Here is a 19860-nt window from a genome sequence, read left to right on the forward strand (position 1 = left end):
AATGTAACAGATGTATTTGAAACACAGATTGATAAACATGAATGTCCAGCAAGAAACATATATACAGCTGATAAGATGTGTAACTTTAATGTATTAATTGGTGAAAAATATATACTTAATATAGGTTATTGAATAAATGTACCCTATGCTTGGGACTTAAGCATAAGAGAGATAAATGAGAAGACTTACTTTGATAAATGTATTAAAAAGTATGTAAAGACTAGATGTCATAGACTTTCCTATAAACAATTTAAAAAGTATGAGGAAATATAAAATAAGTAAAGGTTAGGAAGGGTGTGTTAAGCTAAGATGTACATAAAATGCTGATTGGTTGGTGTACAAGGAAAAATATATGGGATTAAGAATAGGTTAGGTTAGAGTTTTTTTTGGATTAGATTAGGGAAAGATGCTCAAATAACACTTTACCAAGAATAATAGAGATTGAAAGGAGAACAGAGGGACATGATAAGTAATTAAGTAATAAGTAAGTAATTATCAAAAGAAGGCACCAAACTGGGAAGGCTATGTAGCACCACGATAATAAGAATGGGCGAAGATAGTTAAATAGTTGAATGTGTGTTTGTGTAATGTTCTGAAATTAGTGTTTGTGTAAGAGTTTCTCAAAGTGTCTAAGTGTTTGTAAGAGTTGTGCTAGTTGGTCTAAGAGTGCATATGATCTGTGTTAGCACATAAATGTATTTACATGTTTAACTAAGTTTATGGATTTTGTGCAGTTCGAGAAAGAGAGAAATTAATGAACTGAGAGAATGTGTGCATGTACAAATCTGTGTTTGTGAATGTAATTATACGTGTGTAAGTTTCTACATGTTTCGTACATAAGGTATGAAAGTTCAGGTTTGTCTCTGTAAGGGTAAAAGAATGTTGTCTGTGTAAATAAATGAGTTTATGTTTCAGAGAGAATAAGATGATGCTTTAATTAAATTATGTTATTTTTAAACTTTATTCAATGTCAACAAATCTTTTTTGACCAGTTCTATATGCAAAGGACTGCAATTGTTCCAAGTTTCAGTACTGCAGCCTAAATAGAAAGGGAGATATACTTTTTGTGTGTTTTTTTTTAACGAATATTACACATTTTTCAGCAAGTTGTTACAGCCACAAGTTTCAAATATAATCATTCTGTGACACTCTTCTGACTCATTAACATATAATAAAGGATCTTTTGCCACGGATTTTCCAAAATATGTTTAGTTTTACTAATACAAATAGTCAAAGTTCGACCCCAAAATTATGCAAATATATCATGTTTATTTGCTTATATAATCAATAAATGTACTTAGGAAAAAACGCTGGCAAATAATTTTAGAGACAAACTTTACATATAAGGTGTAAGTTTCATGTAAATTGAATAAAAATTTGAGAGTAGGGACTACGTTTATGTTACTTGAAAAATAAATAATTAAAAATTAAAGTCTAAGGTGCTGCCATCTGTGGCTGAGGTTGTCATGAACCAATTTCCTCCAAAATTGGCACCCTTACAGATAGGCTTACGTGCAGTCAGGTGTATAAGTGTCATGCAAATTGTCCAATAAACAAATAAGAGAAAAAAAAAAGATAATTTTTTTTAACTATTTTTTGTTTTTTGGATAAAACTAATTATTAAATATTTTTATTATATGATAGTGTGATAGCCGAGAGTCATAGACATGGTTTCCGTTGACACTTGTGTTTGATGTTAATTTTTGTCCATTTTGGAAAATTAATGACACATAATTCAATATTTTTTTTCTCCCTTTGTATTTATACTACGATGGACCAGATGAAGCCCTTTTTATATACAACTAGTCAAAAAAGTTTGATTGAAATCGAACTAGTTTTTATTTATTGCATATTTTTGGCATATCTGGAACTGATGCCCCCTTTAAGTTAGGTTTGGTAAGCTATATAAGTTATGTTTGGAGAGGTAAGTTATGTCAGTAGGATAGGTTAGGTAAGTTACATTATTAAGTAATGTGAGTTAGACCAAGTTAGGATGGATAAGTTATGTCAGGTAGGATAGGTTGTGTAAGTTCTATCAGGCAGGTGAGGATATGTAAATTGGAATACGTAAGTTAACTTCCTAAGTTATGTAAGTTAGGTCAGGTCAGGGTTGGTAAGGTACATCAGGTAGGCTATGTTATGTTAAGAAACTTACGTAAATAATAAATGATAGATATGTTGCAGAGAGATGAGGTATTTTGTGTCATAATAAATGTTAATTACAAGTTTTGATTGTAAATTTCTTAGTGGAACTGTGACTACTACATAAAAGATAGTTGTTTTACTCATTTATACATGATGCATAAGTTTATTAGTACATAAAGTTGCACATGTTTAGTTTGATATTATTTAAAGTTGTTAGCGACTACATAATGACATGCTTTAGTAAGTTATATTACTACATAAAAAGTAATGGTAAGTTTACGAAAAAAGTTACCCCCTTGACTACTTATTTATTGAATGAAGAATGATGTTTGTTAGAGTGGGAGTATTATTTGATGCACAAAGAAACTCTAAAGAGTAATTCTTTTATATAAAGACTGTTTAAAGAATGCAAATGATAATAAAATTATATCTGAACGTATTATTGCCATTTTAGAGAGTTTCTTTTAATGCTTAAAGAGTATATATGCCCGAAACGCTTTGCGTAATAGTGGCTTTAGGCATTGTATGTACTAGCTCTATCTATAACACGATCAGTCTTTGTAAAATCTCTTGTATGTACCTTACCTAAATAAACATTTATTTATATTTTATTATTCATAATGTTTACGAGATTACCTTTGGATTACTTGTAACCTTTTTGATTCTGATAATAACTTTGATGTCTATAAGAATAACTCTGACGTATCTGAGTGTAACATTGATGTCTTTAAGTGTGTCATTGGAGACTAAAGATGACATGTGAGAATCATTTGATACATAAAGATGTCTCCGAGAGTAACGTTTCCTTAGAAATTACCTTTGACTATTTTTTCTTACTCAGCGGTGCATAATGATAGTTAAAAAAGTGGTGAAAGATTCTTTTGACTACTTTTGGAACGAAAGAAGAGTTATTTTAGTAAAGAAATGATGAAAAGATGTTACCTTAAAATAATTTGAGTGTGTCCTTAGTTAATATAAGATAAAAAGAATATTTAACTAAATTTAATACTACATAAAAGGTAATACTAGTTAATAAATAATGTAAAGATGATGTATTTGACTATTTGTTCGAAGTAAAGAAGAGTTATTTTAGTTAAGAAGAGTGTTGAATAACTCCTTTGACTATTTTCGAAGGAACGAAGAGTTATTTTAGTTAAGATGTTACAGATGTTATACAGATGTTACACTTGGCTATCTTTAGTTAAGTGAAGAGTGATTTTAGTTAAGAAACGTGTTACTGCATAAAGCGTAGTTTTGCTTAAGATTAGTGTTGGAAAGAAATAATTGGTTGTTAAGGAGAAATATATTGATATAGCTGATTGTAAATAGACCTCGGTTAATGACTAAATAAATACTTTGTAATAAATATTTTGTAACTAAATTTGTTTGGGGGGAAGTAATGCAGTTAAGCATACATAACAATGAACTATTTACTAAATGACAGAAATAATCGTACATTTTAATTTAAATAAACAGAACATATATAAGAGAACATGCGGGTAACACAGTGAACATGCAGGGGAATATGAATCGAACTTGCAGAGAACATGAAAACATGCAAAGAATATATAAAGAGTATACAAAGACTGAACAAAGAACTTGTGAAGAATATTCTGAGAACATTATGAGAACATGACAAAGAACACAGAGAACATGAGGGGAATTTTGTAGAGAATATGCTGAGAACATGAATAATGAGTAAAAAGTTGTACAGAGAATAGGCTGTAAACATGGCGAGAACACACAAATAGGCTATAGTTACATTTCAAATTCTTGTGGTGCAAAGTTGAGAATGGATCTGGGCGAGTGAGAGGTGAGGGGTGAGGGAGGGGAGCTAGGGGTAAGAGGGAAATAAGTGAGAGGAAGGGTGCGGGGGGAAGGGGGCCATGGAGGGAGGGAGGGAGATAAAGTGTATATGTTTTAAATCTTGAGGAAATTGTTCAAATAATAGCGGAGTTGTATGAATGAAGTAAGGCGGGGACAAGAGCCAGAGCACATTATTTGCTTTTGATTTATTTTACAACATCTGAGAAACAGCGGGTTTAAATTTCAGGGAAAATGGACCATAGTAGCGAATTTACGAGATAGGCCTAGGGCAGAGGATGGAAGCTGGAACTCAATAACCTTATTTTCCTTACTTACTACGTCAGAAATATGACGCGAAATATGGGCTATTATTTACACAACTACACTTATAAACGTATAGCACCGGATCAAAGAACTAACTTCTGATGAACTTTTTAAAATATCTGCTTAAGTTCGTAGAGTTTCAATGAGAACACAGAGACAACTTTTGCCCCGAATATCCAACATAAGAATTCTTTAACAAACTACTAATGAAATTATTGTCTGAAAATGGGAACTCTGAACAATTTTTACCCAAAAAACGTGTGACACAGCAGTAAGTTTGCCTATGAAAAAATTTCAATCTTAAAACAGGTACCACTTACCTGTAAGTGGGACTGACAAATTTCAGTCTTAAAACAGGTACCACTTAGCTGTAACTGGGCTCAAAAACAAAAACTTAAAAACTGAATTCGATTCCGAGCAGAGGCAAAAACAAATGGGCAGTTTCTTTCACCCCGGTGCGCCTGTTCACCTAGCAGTAAATAGGTATCTGGGAGATAGACAGCTGCAGGGGTTGCTGTCTGGGCATGTGTGTGTGTGTGTGTGAGAGAGAGTTAGAGAGAAATATATGTATTAGATATAACAGAGAAAAATAGATTGGTTAGAAAGGCGGGGTCCAAGAGCTAATAGCTCAATTCTGCAGACATAAACAGTAAATACACACACACACACACACACACACACACACACACACACACACACAGGGGGGCCGGTGGCTGACTGGATAGCATGCAGGGCGCGTGATCCTGTGGTTCCGGGTTCGATTCCCGGCGCCGGCGAGAAACAATGGGCATAGTTTCTTTCACCCTGATGCCCCTGTTACTTAGCAGTAAATAGGTACCTAAGAGTTAGTCAGCTGTCACGGGCTGCTTCCTGGTGTGTGTTTGGTGTGGGAAAAAAAGTAGTTAGTAAACACTTGATTGACAGTTGAGAGGCGGGCCGAAAGAGCAGAGCTCAACCTCCGCAAGCACAACTAGGTGAATACAACTAGGTGTATACACACACACACAGACGACCAAAGAGCCAGAGCTCACCCCCGCAAGCACAACTAAACGAGTACACAGACACACACACACACACACACACACACACACACACACACACACACACACACACACACACACACACACACACACACACACACACACGGGGTACCAATGAAAGCACAAACTCCATACATGGGACTCTGATAGCAGATGGGAAGAAGATTATGATCTTGGTAATCTACAATCCCCCACCAAACAGTAGAAGACTCAGGCAGGAGTATGATAACAACAAGGCATGTATAGATGAACTGCAGAAGGCAGCAGCAACAACAGCTCACAGACAGAGAGAAACTGCTTGTCATGAGGGACATAAATCATGGATAGATCAATTTTGAATCAAGGAATCCCCATGGCGGGGAGGAAACGTGGGGAGCAAAGTTAATAGACGTTATAGACAGGAATTTCCTACCACAACATGTGAATGAAGACATAAAGGAAAGAGGAGGGGATACACCGAGCCTATAAGATATAATTTTCACCCCGAACGTAGACGACATCGAGAATTTGGAACAATATATACCTCTAGGAGCCAGTGACCATTGTGTCTTGGTCTTTGACTACATGATGGAACCTAAAATTGTGACCACGGGACAAGAGGTCTGGGAAAGAAGAGTCACGGCCCTTGTGGATTTGTTCATTTGATGCATTACGCTATTGTGATTTGTGTGTGTTAATCAGCATTGGTTCTAGAAAGGGAAATCATGCCTAACAAATCTTTTTGAATTCTATGAAAAAATAACGAGAACAAGTCAGGACAGACAGTGATGGGCAGACTGCACATTTCTGGACGGCCAAAAAGCCTTTGATACAGTACCGCACATGAGACTGCTTTCAAACTTGAAGGAAAGCGGGAGTACACGGAAAGGCCTTAGCATGGGTAAAGAACTACCTAACAGGAAGGAGCCAGAGAGTTTGGTCTACTTTTCCCTTTTGCTCAATACACCTTCCAAGGTGCCCCCTTGTGGCGATGCCCACAGGGTATATCTCCTCACCCTTCAGGGTAGGACTCTAAATGACCTGGTCAGTGATACGGTGCTAAAAAAAAAAAAAAACATCAGTCATAGGGGACAAGTGAGGTACGACAGTTTGGATCACCTGTGTACTGGGATGCGCAGAATACCAGTCAGCTAAACAGCATCTAAACAACAACACTGTTTGTCCAACAATTTTAGGCGAAATCGGTATTGTTTCCTTCCAAACACGATATTCTCTGGGTCTTGGAGTATTAATGTGTTCTTCCTCACAAAACTGCGATGATTTAAGCTGATGGGCGCTCAGAATATTAAGTTTTCTAGAAAACAAAACCGTGTGTGGTCAGCTAGCAATGGCGCCGGCAGCAAGTCGTTCCTAAATCGTCATTTGTTTTAGTTATCGATATCTATATGATAGAAGGACTATTTGTCTGCTTGTCCAAAGTTGGAGGCAAGACGCTTGCGGCAAGCCTCATTGAATTTTTCTAGATGACACCTGGATGGTGTGGGACTGTCAAAGGCAGTCAGGGGTCAGTCACAGATGACTGTGACTGACCCTTTAAGATGCATTAGCGTCTATCCTAAATCCTAGCGACTGCAACAAAATTTGAAATAGGTTTTTCGAGTTATAGAGAGTTTTTCAGCATGACAATAATATGCCAACTTATGCATTTAACAACACGAGTTTTTAAATACATCGTTACAATGTAGCATTGAATATGTTGCAATGATATTGTTTGCAGGGATTGTTTGTTATGAAAGAGAGAGAGGGAGAGAGGGGGGGAAAGGGATACATGAGTGTGTGTGTGGGTGTGTAACCATTTACTACCAGGAGAAACTTAAAATTATGTATCCATTTAATACATCTTTGGCAGGTTGAAAAAAATCACAATAATATCCGGTCCATCAACAACTAAAACAGGAAAATAGAGAACTCTACAACATAGAGAATAAACATTGTGAATGCGAGGCTAGATAAACATTGTAAGAAAGCAGATGTTACACAACTGCTAGTATCTCTAGGACCGACATAAATACTCCCACATGTAGGAACACCCACATACCACTACTTAAACTCTCCAACAGCACATATAAACACGAACAAAACAGGTTTCAACATCTCAACAAGAGAAATAACCCCATCAGAAACTACTATAGACAGTGACAACAGGTGCGGAGGACAACAGGTTATGAAAACATTCCTGTACCATAAAAGAAACCGCCTACCAGCGAAGACTTCCAGGTTTGAGTAGTAAGAGATCTTCAGGCCGTGGTAGCGGGCCTGGCAGAAGTAGATGCCGGTGTTGCGTTGCACACTAGGCTGCGAGATCACAAAGCCAAGACGAGGGTTGTAGGGCGCACTCTGGCGGTGAGGGAACCACATGCAAACTCACGCATCACATGAAATAAATTCACTCGCAACAAATTTATTTCCGCAGACCCAAAGAAACATGGTCATCAGGGGCCAGATTCACGAAGTAGTTACGCAAGCACTTACGAACCTGTACATCTTATCCCAATCTTTGGCGGCTTTGTTTACAATTATTAAACAGTTAATGAGCTCCGAAGCACCAGGAGGCTGTTTATAACAATAACAACAGTTGATTGGGAAGTTTTCATGCTCGTAAACTGTTTAATAAATGTAACCAAAACCGTTGAAGAGTGGGGAAAGATGTACACGTTCTTAAGTACTTGCGTAACTGCTTCGTGAATCTGGTCCCAGGTTATTGGGGTAGGCCAACTTATTGGAAGTTAGTTATTGGTGCAAAATTAACTAACCGTTCGCTGATATTTAAGATACACGCATTGTGCCTCAAATGTTGCACGTGGCAGATGGTCTCAAGAGATTTTATATTCATACTAGCTGTACCCGGCCACGCGTTGCTGTGGCTCAGCAACGTATGTGTGTTGCTGAGCCACAGCAACCTTTACCCCGTCTCCCAGTCCTTCCCACCATTTCCCCTCCCTCGTCCCCTCATCCTCCAAATCATTCCTCACTCTCCCATTCCTTTGTCCTTCTAACCATTCCCCAATTCCCCGTCCCCTGGTCCTCCCCGCCATTTCCTCCCTCCCGCATCCCTATGTCCTCCCCATCATCCCCCACTCCACTGTCCACTTGTCCTCTTAACCATTCCCCCACTCCACCGTCCCCTCATCCTCTCCACTATCTCCCACTCCCCTGTCCCGTCGTCCTCCCTATCATTCCCCCCCTCCCTGTTCTCTCGTCCTCCACACCATCCCCCACTCTCCTGTCCCCTTGTCCTTCCCACCATTCTCCATTCCCCTGTCCCCACCATCCCCAACTCCCCCATCCCCTCGTTCTTCCTACCATTACCCCCTCCCTCTGTCCCATCGTCCTCAGTACTATCCCACACTCCCATCCCCTCATCCTCCCCACAATTCCCAACTCCCTCGTCCAATACATTCCCAAATGATCTGATGTTCCCATCATAGAATTGGGAACATCAAATGATCCGAAGTTCCCATCACTGAAATATAAGACAAATAGTTTAAAAAATGAAATGAAAAAATACAAAAATAAACTATACTCACAAAATGTATGTAAAACATTTACAAAAAGTATGGTAAACAGCACAGCTCAATTCCAACGGAATGTCACACAAAATAATTAAATCAAAATGAAAATAAATCAAAGTATATGAAAATTTAATTTGCCAATGCAATCGGAAACATTGAAATGAAATCATAACATAATTAGTATAGTGTGTATGGCTCTTACGTGCAACAGATGGCGCTGTTTCTTAAAAAAAAAGAATGTTTTTACCTGTCACAGATGTGGCATCTATACTTATACTTATGAAATGAACGGTATGGTAAACAACACAACTCAATTCCACAAAATTAAATCGAAATCTATGAAAATTCAATTTATCAATGCAATCGGAAATATTGAAATGGAATTCATAATATATTTAGTATATCATGTGTGTTGTTATTACGTGCAACAAATGGCACTGTTTTTGAAGATGGCACTGTTTCTGAAACATGGCACTGTTTCTTGCCCGAAACGCATTGCGTAATAGTGGCTTTAGGCATTGTATGTACTAGCTCTATCTATATATCAATCCATTAATGTAACATCACTTGTATGTATATACCTTACCTGAATAAACATCTGAATCTGAATCTGAATCTAAGAAAACATGTTTTTACCTGTCACATGTGTGGCATCTATAAGTAGGTATATAAAAACACGCACATATTCGAATGGAACGTTGTGTCAGAATTTCAAAGCAATCGGTGAAGAACTTTCGGAGATTACAGCATGTGTTGCTCTTATGTCCAACAGATGGCGCTGTTTTTCATAAAAAGCATGTTTTTTTCCTGTCACAGGTGAGACATGTATATAGTAGGTATATAAAAACACGCACCTATTGAAATGCAACGTTGTGTCAAAATTTCAAAGCAATCGGTAAAGAAGTTACGAAGATTTCTCTCACATGAAAAACACAGTTTTCAAAAAAAGCATGATTTTTTCGGCACAGACGACATCAATATAGAATGTATATAAAAACCTGCTCAGATGCGAATGGAACATTTTGTGAAAATTTCAAAGCATTCGGTGAAGAACTTTCGGAAATTATCGATTTTGAATAAACGAACATTTACATTTTTATTTGCACAGATAAGCTTATTTTTATTGTGTAAATTTAAACAAAAGTCAAACTGCAATGTAGTTTAGGCAGCCAGTTAAACAGACATGCAGTTTCCTTCTGTTGCTAAACAGAGATTCAGCTTTCTTTTGTCACCACTCAAAGAGCATTGTAGCCTTTTATTAACAGACAAAGATGTATTAATCTTCTGTTAACAGTCAAATAGCGATACAACCATATGATAACAGTCAAGCAGCGGCCTGGTGCCGACGGTCAAGTAGCGGCCTGGTGCCGACAGTCGAGCACCAGCCTGGTGCCGACAGTCAAGCAGCGGCCTGGTGCCGACAGTCGAGCACCAGCCTGGTGCCGACAGTCAAGCAGCGGCCTGGGGCCGACAGTCAAGCAGCAGCCTGGTGCCGACAGTCAAGCAGCGGCCTGGTGCCGACAGTCAAGCAGCGGCCTGGTGCCGACAGTCAAGCAGCGGCCTGGTGCCATTCATTCAGTCTTCAGTTAGGCGAAGAGAGAATGAATGGGTATAAAAAAGGGGTATTAATAGGGTCTTCTGCATATTGCCTCTAGATGGGCGCCATGATTGAAAGGAATAAGTGGATAAACGGGTATTAAAAGGGGCATTAATTAAGATATTTATCAGACATTAGGTAAGACATTGGTAAATACCAGCGTGGACATTGTGATACATATTTGCTTCTTATGTATTGACCTTCTGCAGTTTGTTTCATAGTGGTAGTTAATGATTGGTTCAACACGGGTGTAAATAGGAAATGCTATATGGTCTCCCAAAAGACCTTCTGCAATTTCATTCTCATGTTTGATATGCGATCTTTAAACTATAAATAATTTTTGAAAATGGGGATAAATATGAAAAGGGAATTAAATCACTGAAAATTGGATTAAATAATTGAAAATGGGATTAAACCATTGAAATGGGATTAAATAATTGAAAATGGGATTACATCATTAAAAATGGGATTAAATATGCAATTATGGAAAAGCACTTATTCAGGGAAGATTAAGACTTCCCTGAATAAAGTCTTAATCAGGCTGGCTGATGACATCATTGAACATTAGGATAGCAGTACCCGTGCGTGTCGCCAAGGTAACCAAATTTAGGGATGACGGAAGGGGGGGGGGTCTGTTTAATCTCCATAGAAAAATATTAGGGACCAGAAGGGAGCTGCTTATTCTCCCATGGAAAAATTGACTATGCCAAATCGAGGTGTTCAGCTTCCATGGAAAAAAAGTATGCCAAATCGGAGCCATTGACCTCCACAGAAAAATTTACTATGCCGAATCGAAGCCGTCGACCTCCATGGGAAAAAAAGTACGCCAAATAAGAGCTGTCGGCTTACACGGAAAATAAAGTACGCCAAATCGAGAAAATCGACGGCCCCCGTCGAGAAAAGCAAAACGGCCCAATTTGGCATACTCTATACTACTCCGTTTCCATACAAACACATTTAGTGTGTTTGTATACAAACACTTTCCTTGCAATACAGTTGCAATATTGAACATATATCCAAGCAGGTTAGGCACTGGGTAGTTAGGTTCATATTCCCCAAAACAAGGCACTGGGTAGTTAGGTTTATATCCAAAATTAACACTTCCATAAAAATATGTTATATTAAAGGTTAGGTTCCAGGTGGTTAAGTTGTGGTAATATGAGAAAAATGCCAAGTAATTACACATTCGAAAATATATTTGCAAAAATGAGGTCTATTCCAGGGTGGATGGTATGATGGATATATATGGTTTGAGGTAAACAGCACTAACAATTAAATTCAGATTTGGTTGTAATATGATTAGTTACATTTAGTTAAATTCCATTTTGGTTTGTTATAATTAGGGTAAATTTGGTGGAATTTACTTAACTTCGGAAAAATTGGGTTAAATTTAGCTATGGGTTTGTTAGGTTAGGTCAGGGTAGCATATGGTAGGTTACGTTAGGTTAGGTTTAGTTTGATTGATACCAAGAAGCACATCTGGATGTAGGAAATGGCTAGATAGACAGAGCAGTAACAGTGTTAAATGGTCTTGAGATTGAGATATGTTATGCGGTGATTGGACATTGGAAATAGACATTAAATTTAGATGGGATAGGTCAAACTTTGGTAAATTGGGCTTTGGTTGTGCTATGATTTGGTAAATGTGGATGAATTTGGTCGAAACTGTCTTAAATTAGGTAAATTTAGGTGAGTCAACTTAAATTTTGCCAACTTTAATAAAATCTAGCTTTGGTTGTGTTATGTAAGGTTAGATAAGGTTGTGTAGGGTAGGATATATTATACCTTAGGGAATATAAACTAGCTTTTCAGGAAATAGTGTAAATTAGCCTATTGGGTTCGAGATATAGCTAGCTCTTTTAATGGATGCACAAACGTTACATATTCTTGCATGTGAGGATATAGGTTTATATATTTAGTTAGTTTAGCGTTTTTTAGGTTAAATTTGGTCAAATTTGGTAGGACAAGTGGAATTTTCCAGGATTTAGGAAAATTTAGGTTCTAATGGGATACATTTCGGTAGGATAAAGTAAATATTAATCAGTTTAGTTGGAATTAGCATTTGTTGGTTAAGTTTAGATGGGTAAGTCAAATTCAGTTAAATTCAGATAGATACAGATACTGTTAGGTTGGATTAGGATAGGATAGAATATCTAGACTGGGATAGGATATTATAGGAATTGGTTGGTCATTATCGGTTTTAATAGGATTTGATAGGATAAATTCTCGTGTGATATGACAATTTGCTTAAATTTCGATAGAGTTACTGACTTATCATAACCCAACCTGTCCTAACCCATCCCAACCAGTCCTAACCTAACCCAACCAGTCCTAACCTAACCCAACCAGTCCTAACATAACTAAGGCTAAATCCAATAAGACTGATGGACGGGTTGCCTAAATAAAAAAGGGTGACATGATTGGAGAGGATGTAACAAGGAGGGTCTTTAATAAGGTATTAAAATCAATTGACATAAACTAGACGAATAGAATAGTTTAGTATAATAATGTTGAAACATTTATGGATATGTGTGTGTGTGTGTGTGTATGAGGACTGAGCTCTTTGGATGCTAGATGTATGATTCATATGTGTGAAATTATGACTTTTGGGGGAGCAATTTTGGTTAAACTTAGCATATTATAATGATGTTCTAAACATATCTAGGAAAATATTTTGTAAATTGTGTATTGATTGACCAAGTTGTGTGTGATTGTATTTGTATAAATTGCACAATGATTATAATTGTGCAATTTATTAATTCTTTATTAATTGTGCAGGTGGTGTATTTGTGCAGGTTATGTATTGAGGTATTTTGCACAAATTGTGTGATGATTGCATTTGTGTATTATTTATATTCATGCAAATTGTGTAAAGTTTGTTTATTTTTTATGTAAGTTGTGTAATAATTGTGCATGTTTTGTAATTGTATTTGTGTGAATTGTGTAGTTGTGTATTTAATGTACATGTGCTAGTTGCATATTGACTGTATTTGTGCTAGTTGTGTACGTATTGACTATATTTGTCCAAATTGTGTATTAATTGTGCACATGTTTAATTGTGTTTGTGCTAGTTATGTATTGATTGTAATTTGTGCTAGTTATGTATTAATTATACACATGTTGTAATTGTATGTGTGTGAATTGTGTATTTGTGCTAGTTGTGTATTTTAAGTATTTGCGCTAGTTATGCATTGATTGTATTTGTAGTAGTTATGTATTTGATTGTATTTGTAGTAGTTATGTATTTGATTGTATTTTGCAAGTTGTATAATAATTATGCATGATGTGTATTAATTGTGCACGTTATGTAATTGTATATATGTGAATTGTGTATTTGTACCTGTTATGTATCGATTGTAAATGTGCAGGTTGTGTAATTATAGAGCAAGTTGTGTATTAACTGTGCAAAATGTGTATTAATTATGCAAGTTTGGTATTAATTGTGCATGTTTTGTAATTTAATTTGTGCGAATTATGTATCTGTACAAATTATGTATTTGTGTGAATTATGTATTGATTGTATTTGTGGTAAGTTGTGTAATAATTATGCCAATTTCATAATAATTATGCAAGGTGTGTATTAGTTGTGCATGTTTTGTAATTGTATTTGTGCTAATTGTGTATCTGTGCTAGTTGTGTGATTGTATTAAGCAGGTTGTTTATTAATTATGTTGATGGAAAAGCGTACTTGTGCTAAAAGTATATTTTGCAAGTTGTGTTTTAATTGCTGAAGAGGAACTTGTGCACTGTATTTTGTGCAAAATGTGTATTTGTTCAAGTTCTGTGTTATGTGTTATCTGAACAATAGGCCTTCCTGAGCAGGTGTGAAAGTGTATTTGCTTTTGTGTTGTTGTCACGAAAGCATTTTGTGAAAGTGAGGTTTAGAAATTGTGTAATTTTTGTAAAAGCGCATTTTGATTTGTACAAGTTTATATGCAATTTGTTATATTTGTTCAAATACCATGTTTTATGTATTTGTCACAGTTTGAGTGTAAATGTGAGCGTTTTATGCTGTACGAATGATTGAGTATTTTTAGTTTTGTAGAATTGTGTCAATTTGTGTGAATAGTGATAAATGAATATATTTTAGTGTGCCTTATCATATACTCAGGTTTTTATTAATAATAATTACTAACTTATTTAAATGTGACATAAACACCTTGGTTTATCCATATGAACAGTAGCTAAGTGGATCGTATTCCAGGGACCTGCTTGAAACGCTACATGTACTAGTGGTTGTACAAGAATGTAACAACTCTTGTATATATCTCAAAAAAGTGGGTATTTATTCATATAATTACAATATTTGGTGTGCTTGAATATAATAGGGTATTTAGTAATATTTTTGGACTTGAATATCATGGTTACCTTGCTGATTGTCATGCATCAATAGCAATTAACAGAACAAAAATTAAAGATATACATTGAATAAATATTTGATATGGCGGAGATGGATTAATGTTACTATGCTCTGGGGGGGGGGGGGAGGGAGATGTTTTAGAGGAATTAATGAGGTTAATTAATAACGACTTCTGCAGTTTTATATAAGTGACATGCATAAAGTCAATGAATCGAAGGGGGGGGGGGTATCAACAGGGTATTTTATTTAACATTAGACAAATACAGGCGTGTTATTTTCCCTGCTTCTCATATATAGGCCTTCTGAAGTTTTATTTTGTTTCATAGTGGAGGTTAATGATTGGTTCAACATGGGTAGAAATAAATAGGAGATACCGTATGGTCCCCCAAAAGGTTTTCTGTAATTTCATTCTTACGTTTAATATGTGATCTTTAAACTGGAAATAATTAGTATTTGAAAATGAGAATATAAAAATGGGATTAAGTAAGTAAGTAATTATCAAAAGAAGGCACCAAACCGGGAAGGCTATGTAGCACCATCAAATACGCAAAATAATCAGAGGGCGCTAAATATCACCAAGGATGCCAATACGAGAACAAAAACGCATAAGGCGAATGATATCAAAAGTATCCGAGTCACCAAGAATTCTATCGAGGGACAGGTGACCGCGAGGGGCGGTCGGAAAGCAAGACACACGCTCGTCCTGGAAGTCAGGACAGTCAAGAAGGACATGCACGACCGTAAGAGGGACAATGCAACTAGGACAATAAGGAGCAGGGCGGCGCTCCATCAAGTGACCATGGGTTAAGCGAGTATGGCCAATACGCAACCTCGCCAGAGCTGTTTCCCACCGCCGGTTTCTGTGGAAGGAGGACGGCCACGAGGAAACACAACATTTCAGAGTACGTAGCTTGTTACCAGTAACAGACAACCAAGAAGCCTGCCAACGGGTAAGGACTGAGGAATGGATAACCGGGTAAAAGTCGGAATACAGAATGCCTTTACGAGAGATGGGACAAGAGCGGACAGCTTCCTTAGCGGCAGCATCCGCACGCTCATTTAAAGACACACCAATATGGCTGGGAACCCAACAAAACTCAACCGACTTAAATTTACTGTGAACGAGAAACAGCCAATGCTGGATCTCGACAACTACTGGATGAACCGGATTATAGGACCCGAGAGCCATGAGGGCACTACGAGAGTCAACAACAACCACAAAGGAAGACTGACAACGAGAAAGCAGGAGACGAAGAGCATAGAGAATAGCATAAAGTTCCGCTGCAAAGATGCTAGTCTCCGGAGGCAAGCGACACATATAAGTGCGATCAGGAAAAACAACAGAGTAGCCAACACCGTCCGCTGACTTAGACCCATCGGTGAAGACAGAAACGGAGCGGGAGTGAGAAGAAAAGTGCTCGAGGAAAAGGCGTTTTAGAACCGTAGGAGGGGTAAAAGCTTTAGTGATACGGGTCAAGGAAGTACAAAACCGCGGAAGAGGGACCCTCCACGAGGGCAAAGAAGGAACAACACGAGGAGAAACATCAGAAATACGAACGGAGAGAGAATCCTGTAGGCGAGATAACCGGACAGAAAGAGGGAGGTGGTGAAGAGGAACAGGAACCGCAGGAGGGGTAAAAGTTAAAGCACGACAGAGGCGAGAGGAAGGATGTTGCAAGGACCGCGCAAGATAGCGAAGACAGTAGCGATCACGGCGGTCCTGGAGAGACAGGAAGCCAGTGTCAACATACAAGCTAAGGATGGGAGTCGAACGAAAGGCACCAGAACTGAGGCGCAACCCAGTATGGTGCAAAGCATCAAGACGGCGAAGAGTAGAAGGAGAAGCAGACGAGTAAGCAGGGCAACCATAATCGAGCTTAGACAGGACGAGAGAGGAATGTAAAGCAAGGAGAGTGCGCCTATCTGCCCCCCAAGAAGTATGGGACAAGACCCAAAGGAGGGTAAGGGCCTTAGAGCACTCAACACGGAGGTAAGAGATATGGGGAGACCAAGACAAACGAGTGTCAAGGAATAACCCCAAAAGCTTCGCGGAATCTTTGTATTCAAGGGGATGACCATAAAGTGACAAAGAGGGACGAAGAACAACCCGTTTCCGCGTAAAAGTCATGGCACAAGTCTTAGAAGTAGAGAACTTGAAGCCATGACCTGTGGCCCAAGACGACACGGCATCAATTGCAAGTTGAAGCCGGCATTGAAGGAGAGGCGAATCATCACCCTGACAACAAAGGGTAAGATCATCGACATAGAGAGCGGAGAAGACACCAGAAGGAAGAGAGGAAAGAAGACCATTGAGGGCAACCAGAAAAAGAGTAGTGCTCAGAACACTACCCTGGGGCACACCTTCGTATTGCTGAAAAGAGGGAGAGAGAGCGGTACCAAGGCGCACCCGAAAGGAACGACGAGAGAGGAAGCTGCGGAGAAAGAGAGGGAGATGACCACGAAGGCCAAAAGAATGAAGTTGAGATAGGATATGATAACGCCAAGTGGTGTCGTAAGCCTTTTCTAGGTCAAAAAGGACGGCAACAACGGAGGTCTTCGCAGCAAAAGCAGTACGAATATAGACCTCCAAGTTCACCAGGACATCTGTCGTGCTGCGGCACTTGCGGAAACCAAATTGAGAAGGGGAGATGAGGTGATGGTGTTCCAGGAACCACATCAGACGAACGTTAACCATACGTTCAAAGAGTTTGCAGACACAACTTGTGAGAGCAATAGGGCGAAAGTCCTTAGGGGAAGTACCCAGAGACCCCGGTTTGCGAACAGGGAGGACAACGGCATCGAGCCAGTCCTCAGGGACTGACGACGACTCCCAGATCCGATTATACAGACTCAGTAAATACTGAGACGTGCTCGGAGGGAGATGGCGAAGCATCTCATAATGAATACCATCGGAGCCCGCCGCCGTAGAACCGCAGAGGGCCAGGGCAGAACGAAGTTCAGAGAGAGAGAAGGGATCATTATAGGGAAGCTGAAGATGAGTGCAGAAATCTAAAGGACGAGACTCAAGGACAGGTTTACGAAGAAGGAAAGATTGGGGAAGATGAAGACCAGAGCTAACAGAAGAAAAGTGGGAACCCAGTTCGGAAGCGACCTGCAACGGGTCCGCCACAAGAGTATCATGGAGGTGAAGGACCGGTGAAACATCGGGAACGAACTTACCCGCTATCTTGCGGATACGCTTCCAGATCTGGGCCAGAGGGGTCTCGGACGTAATTGTTGAGACATAAGATGCCCAACATTCACGTTTAGCCGTACGGATGGCCCTACGGGCCACCGCACTCGCTTTCCGAAAGAAAAGAAAAGAATCGGTCGTCTGCCTACGGCGGTGCCTCTTCCAGGCTGCACGCTTACAGCGGACAGCCCGAGCACAGTCCGCATTCCACCAGGGAACGCACTTCCGTGGACCCCGAGAGGAAGAGCGAGGAATAGAGCGGAGGGCAGCGTTGAAGACAGTGTCATGAAAAAGGAGGAGAGCGCGAGAGAGAGGCAGAAGGGAGAGGTCAGAGAGAGCAGCACTGAGGGTAAATAGGATCCAGTCTGCCTTAGCAAACTGCCACCTAGGGAAAGAGAGGGAAGGGCGAAAAGAGAAAAAGGAAACAAGGATGGAGAAATGATCACTTCCATGGAGGTCATCAAGAACCTGCCACGTGAAATCTAAGTAAAGAGAAGAAGAGCAGAGAGAAAGATCAAGACAAGAAAGGGTGCGAGTCCGAGAGTCCAAATGAGTGGGCTCACCAGAATTCAGAAGAGACAGGGAAGAAGAGAGGAGAAACGGCTCAAGGAGGCGACCCCGGGTATTCGTCAGAACGTCACCCCAAAGAGAATGACGACAATTGAAGTCACCCAGCAGGAGCACAGGCTCCGGCAAGGAGTCTAGGAGGTGTTTCAAATTAGGAAGAGAGAGCGGGACACTCAGGGGGAGATAAATGGAACAAACTGTGTACCATTTCCCCACAAAGATACGAGCAGCAGAACAATGGAGAGGCGAAGGAAAAAGTAAAGGAACAAAGGGAACATCAGCCCGAATCAAGAGAGCAGAAGAATTAGAAGCCCCAGCAATGGCTGGGGGGGGGGAAGAGAGAAAGGAATAGCCACGAAAACGACCAGGACGAGCACCAAGCATTGGCTCCTGGAGACAGACACAAAGGGGCGAAAACCGCGAAATCAGAAGTTGGAGTTCGAGGAAATTGGCGTAATAACCTCGAACGTTCCATTGAAGAATGGACAACGACGAGAAGAGAAAGGACAAAAACAGAGAACAAGGAAGAAACAAAGGCGAAAGAGTAACAGAGCACGTTAAAGAATATCAGGGTCGGGATCAGGGTCAGCAAAGTCAGGGTTAGGGGGCATGGGTAAACTGAGCAAAGACGGAGGGAAGGAAACGGGAGAACAGGTCAGAGGTGGGCGGGCAGGGTCCGGAGGAGGAGGAGGAGGAGGAGGAGGAGGAGGAGGAAGAGGAGGAGACAACGGAGAGGAGCAGTCAAGGACAGCAGCAGGAGGAGGGGGAGTAGAAAGAGGGGAGCGCACCCCAGCAAGAGCAGCAACCGAAAGGGAAGCAGGGGCCAAAGAAACCTCCATAGCAGGAACAGGGGGCGCAAGCACTGAAACGAGAGGGGAAGGAGCAACAGAGCCAGAAGGAGCTGAGGAAGAAAGCGAAGCCTTCTTACCCGCCGGGGAAGAGGATGGAGAGGAGCCAGGCTTACGCTTCTGACTTAAAGAGACCGGTGTCCCAGCAACTACGTACCGGGCAACGGATTCCAGTGTCTCAACAGGAGAAGCCGAACGAGAGCACACACGACGGCCGGTAGGAGAGCGATGGACATCCGCCCGCACCGACAGGCGGTGGGGAGAGCCGATAGATGGAGGAAGAGGATGGGAAGGAGGATCGGAGGGGGACGAGGAAGAAGACACAGAAGACATGACAGACCGGGTAGAAGGAAGGGGAACCCCAGACAGAGGACCAGGAGGAGGATCCTTTGGGAGAGAACCCAAAGGAACAGAGGAGGGGGCAGTGGGCGCATCAGGGTCCAAGGCCCGGAAACGGTTGTGAGTCTG

At 39.9% G+C, this 19860-nt stretch overlaps 1 protein-coding gene across 5 annotated transcripts in view; it reads right to left on the minus strand.

Moving 5' to 3' along the window:
• LOC123762726 (vascular endothelial growth factor receptor kdr-like) overlaps positions 1-19860 on the minus strand; it is a 471742-nt gene that overhangs the window by 186198 nt on the left and 265684 nt on the right. For 3 of the 5 annotated variants that reach the window (XM_069332302.1, XM_069332303.1, XM_069332304.1), the window contains exon 7: positions 7517-7652. The exons of the other annotated variants lie outside the window; for them this stretch is intronic. In XM_069332302.1, the coding sequence (XP_069188403.1) occupies positions 7517-7652 (136 nt within the window). The remainder of the gene's footprint in view (positions 1-7516; positions 7653-19860) is intronic. 5 annotated transcript variants of the gene reach the window in all.

The sequence above is a fragment of the Procambarus clarkii genome, chromosome 27 (assembly GCF_040958095.1).
Source record: "Procambarus clarkii isolate CNS0578487 chromosome 27, FALCON_Pclarkii_2.0, whole genome shotgun sequence".
NCBI lineage: Eukaryota > Metazoa > Arthropoda > Malacostraca > Decapoda > Cambaridae > Procambarus > Procambarus clarkii.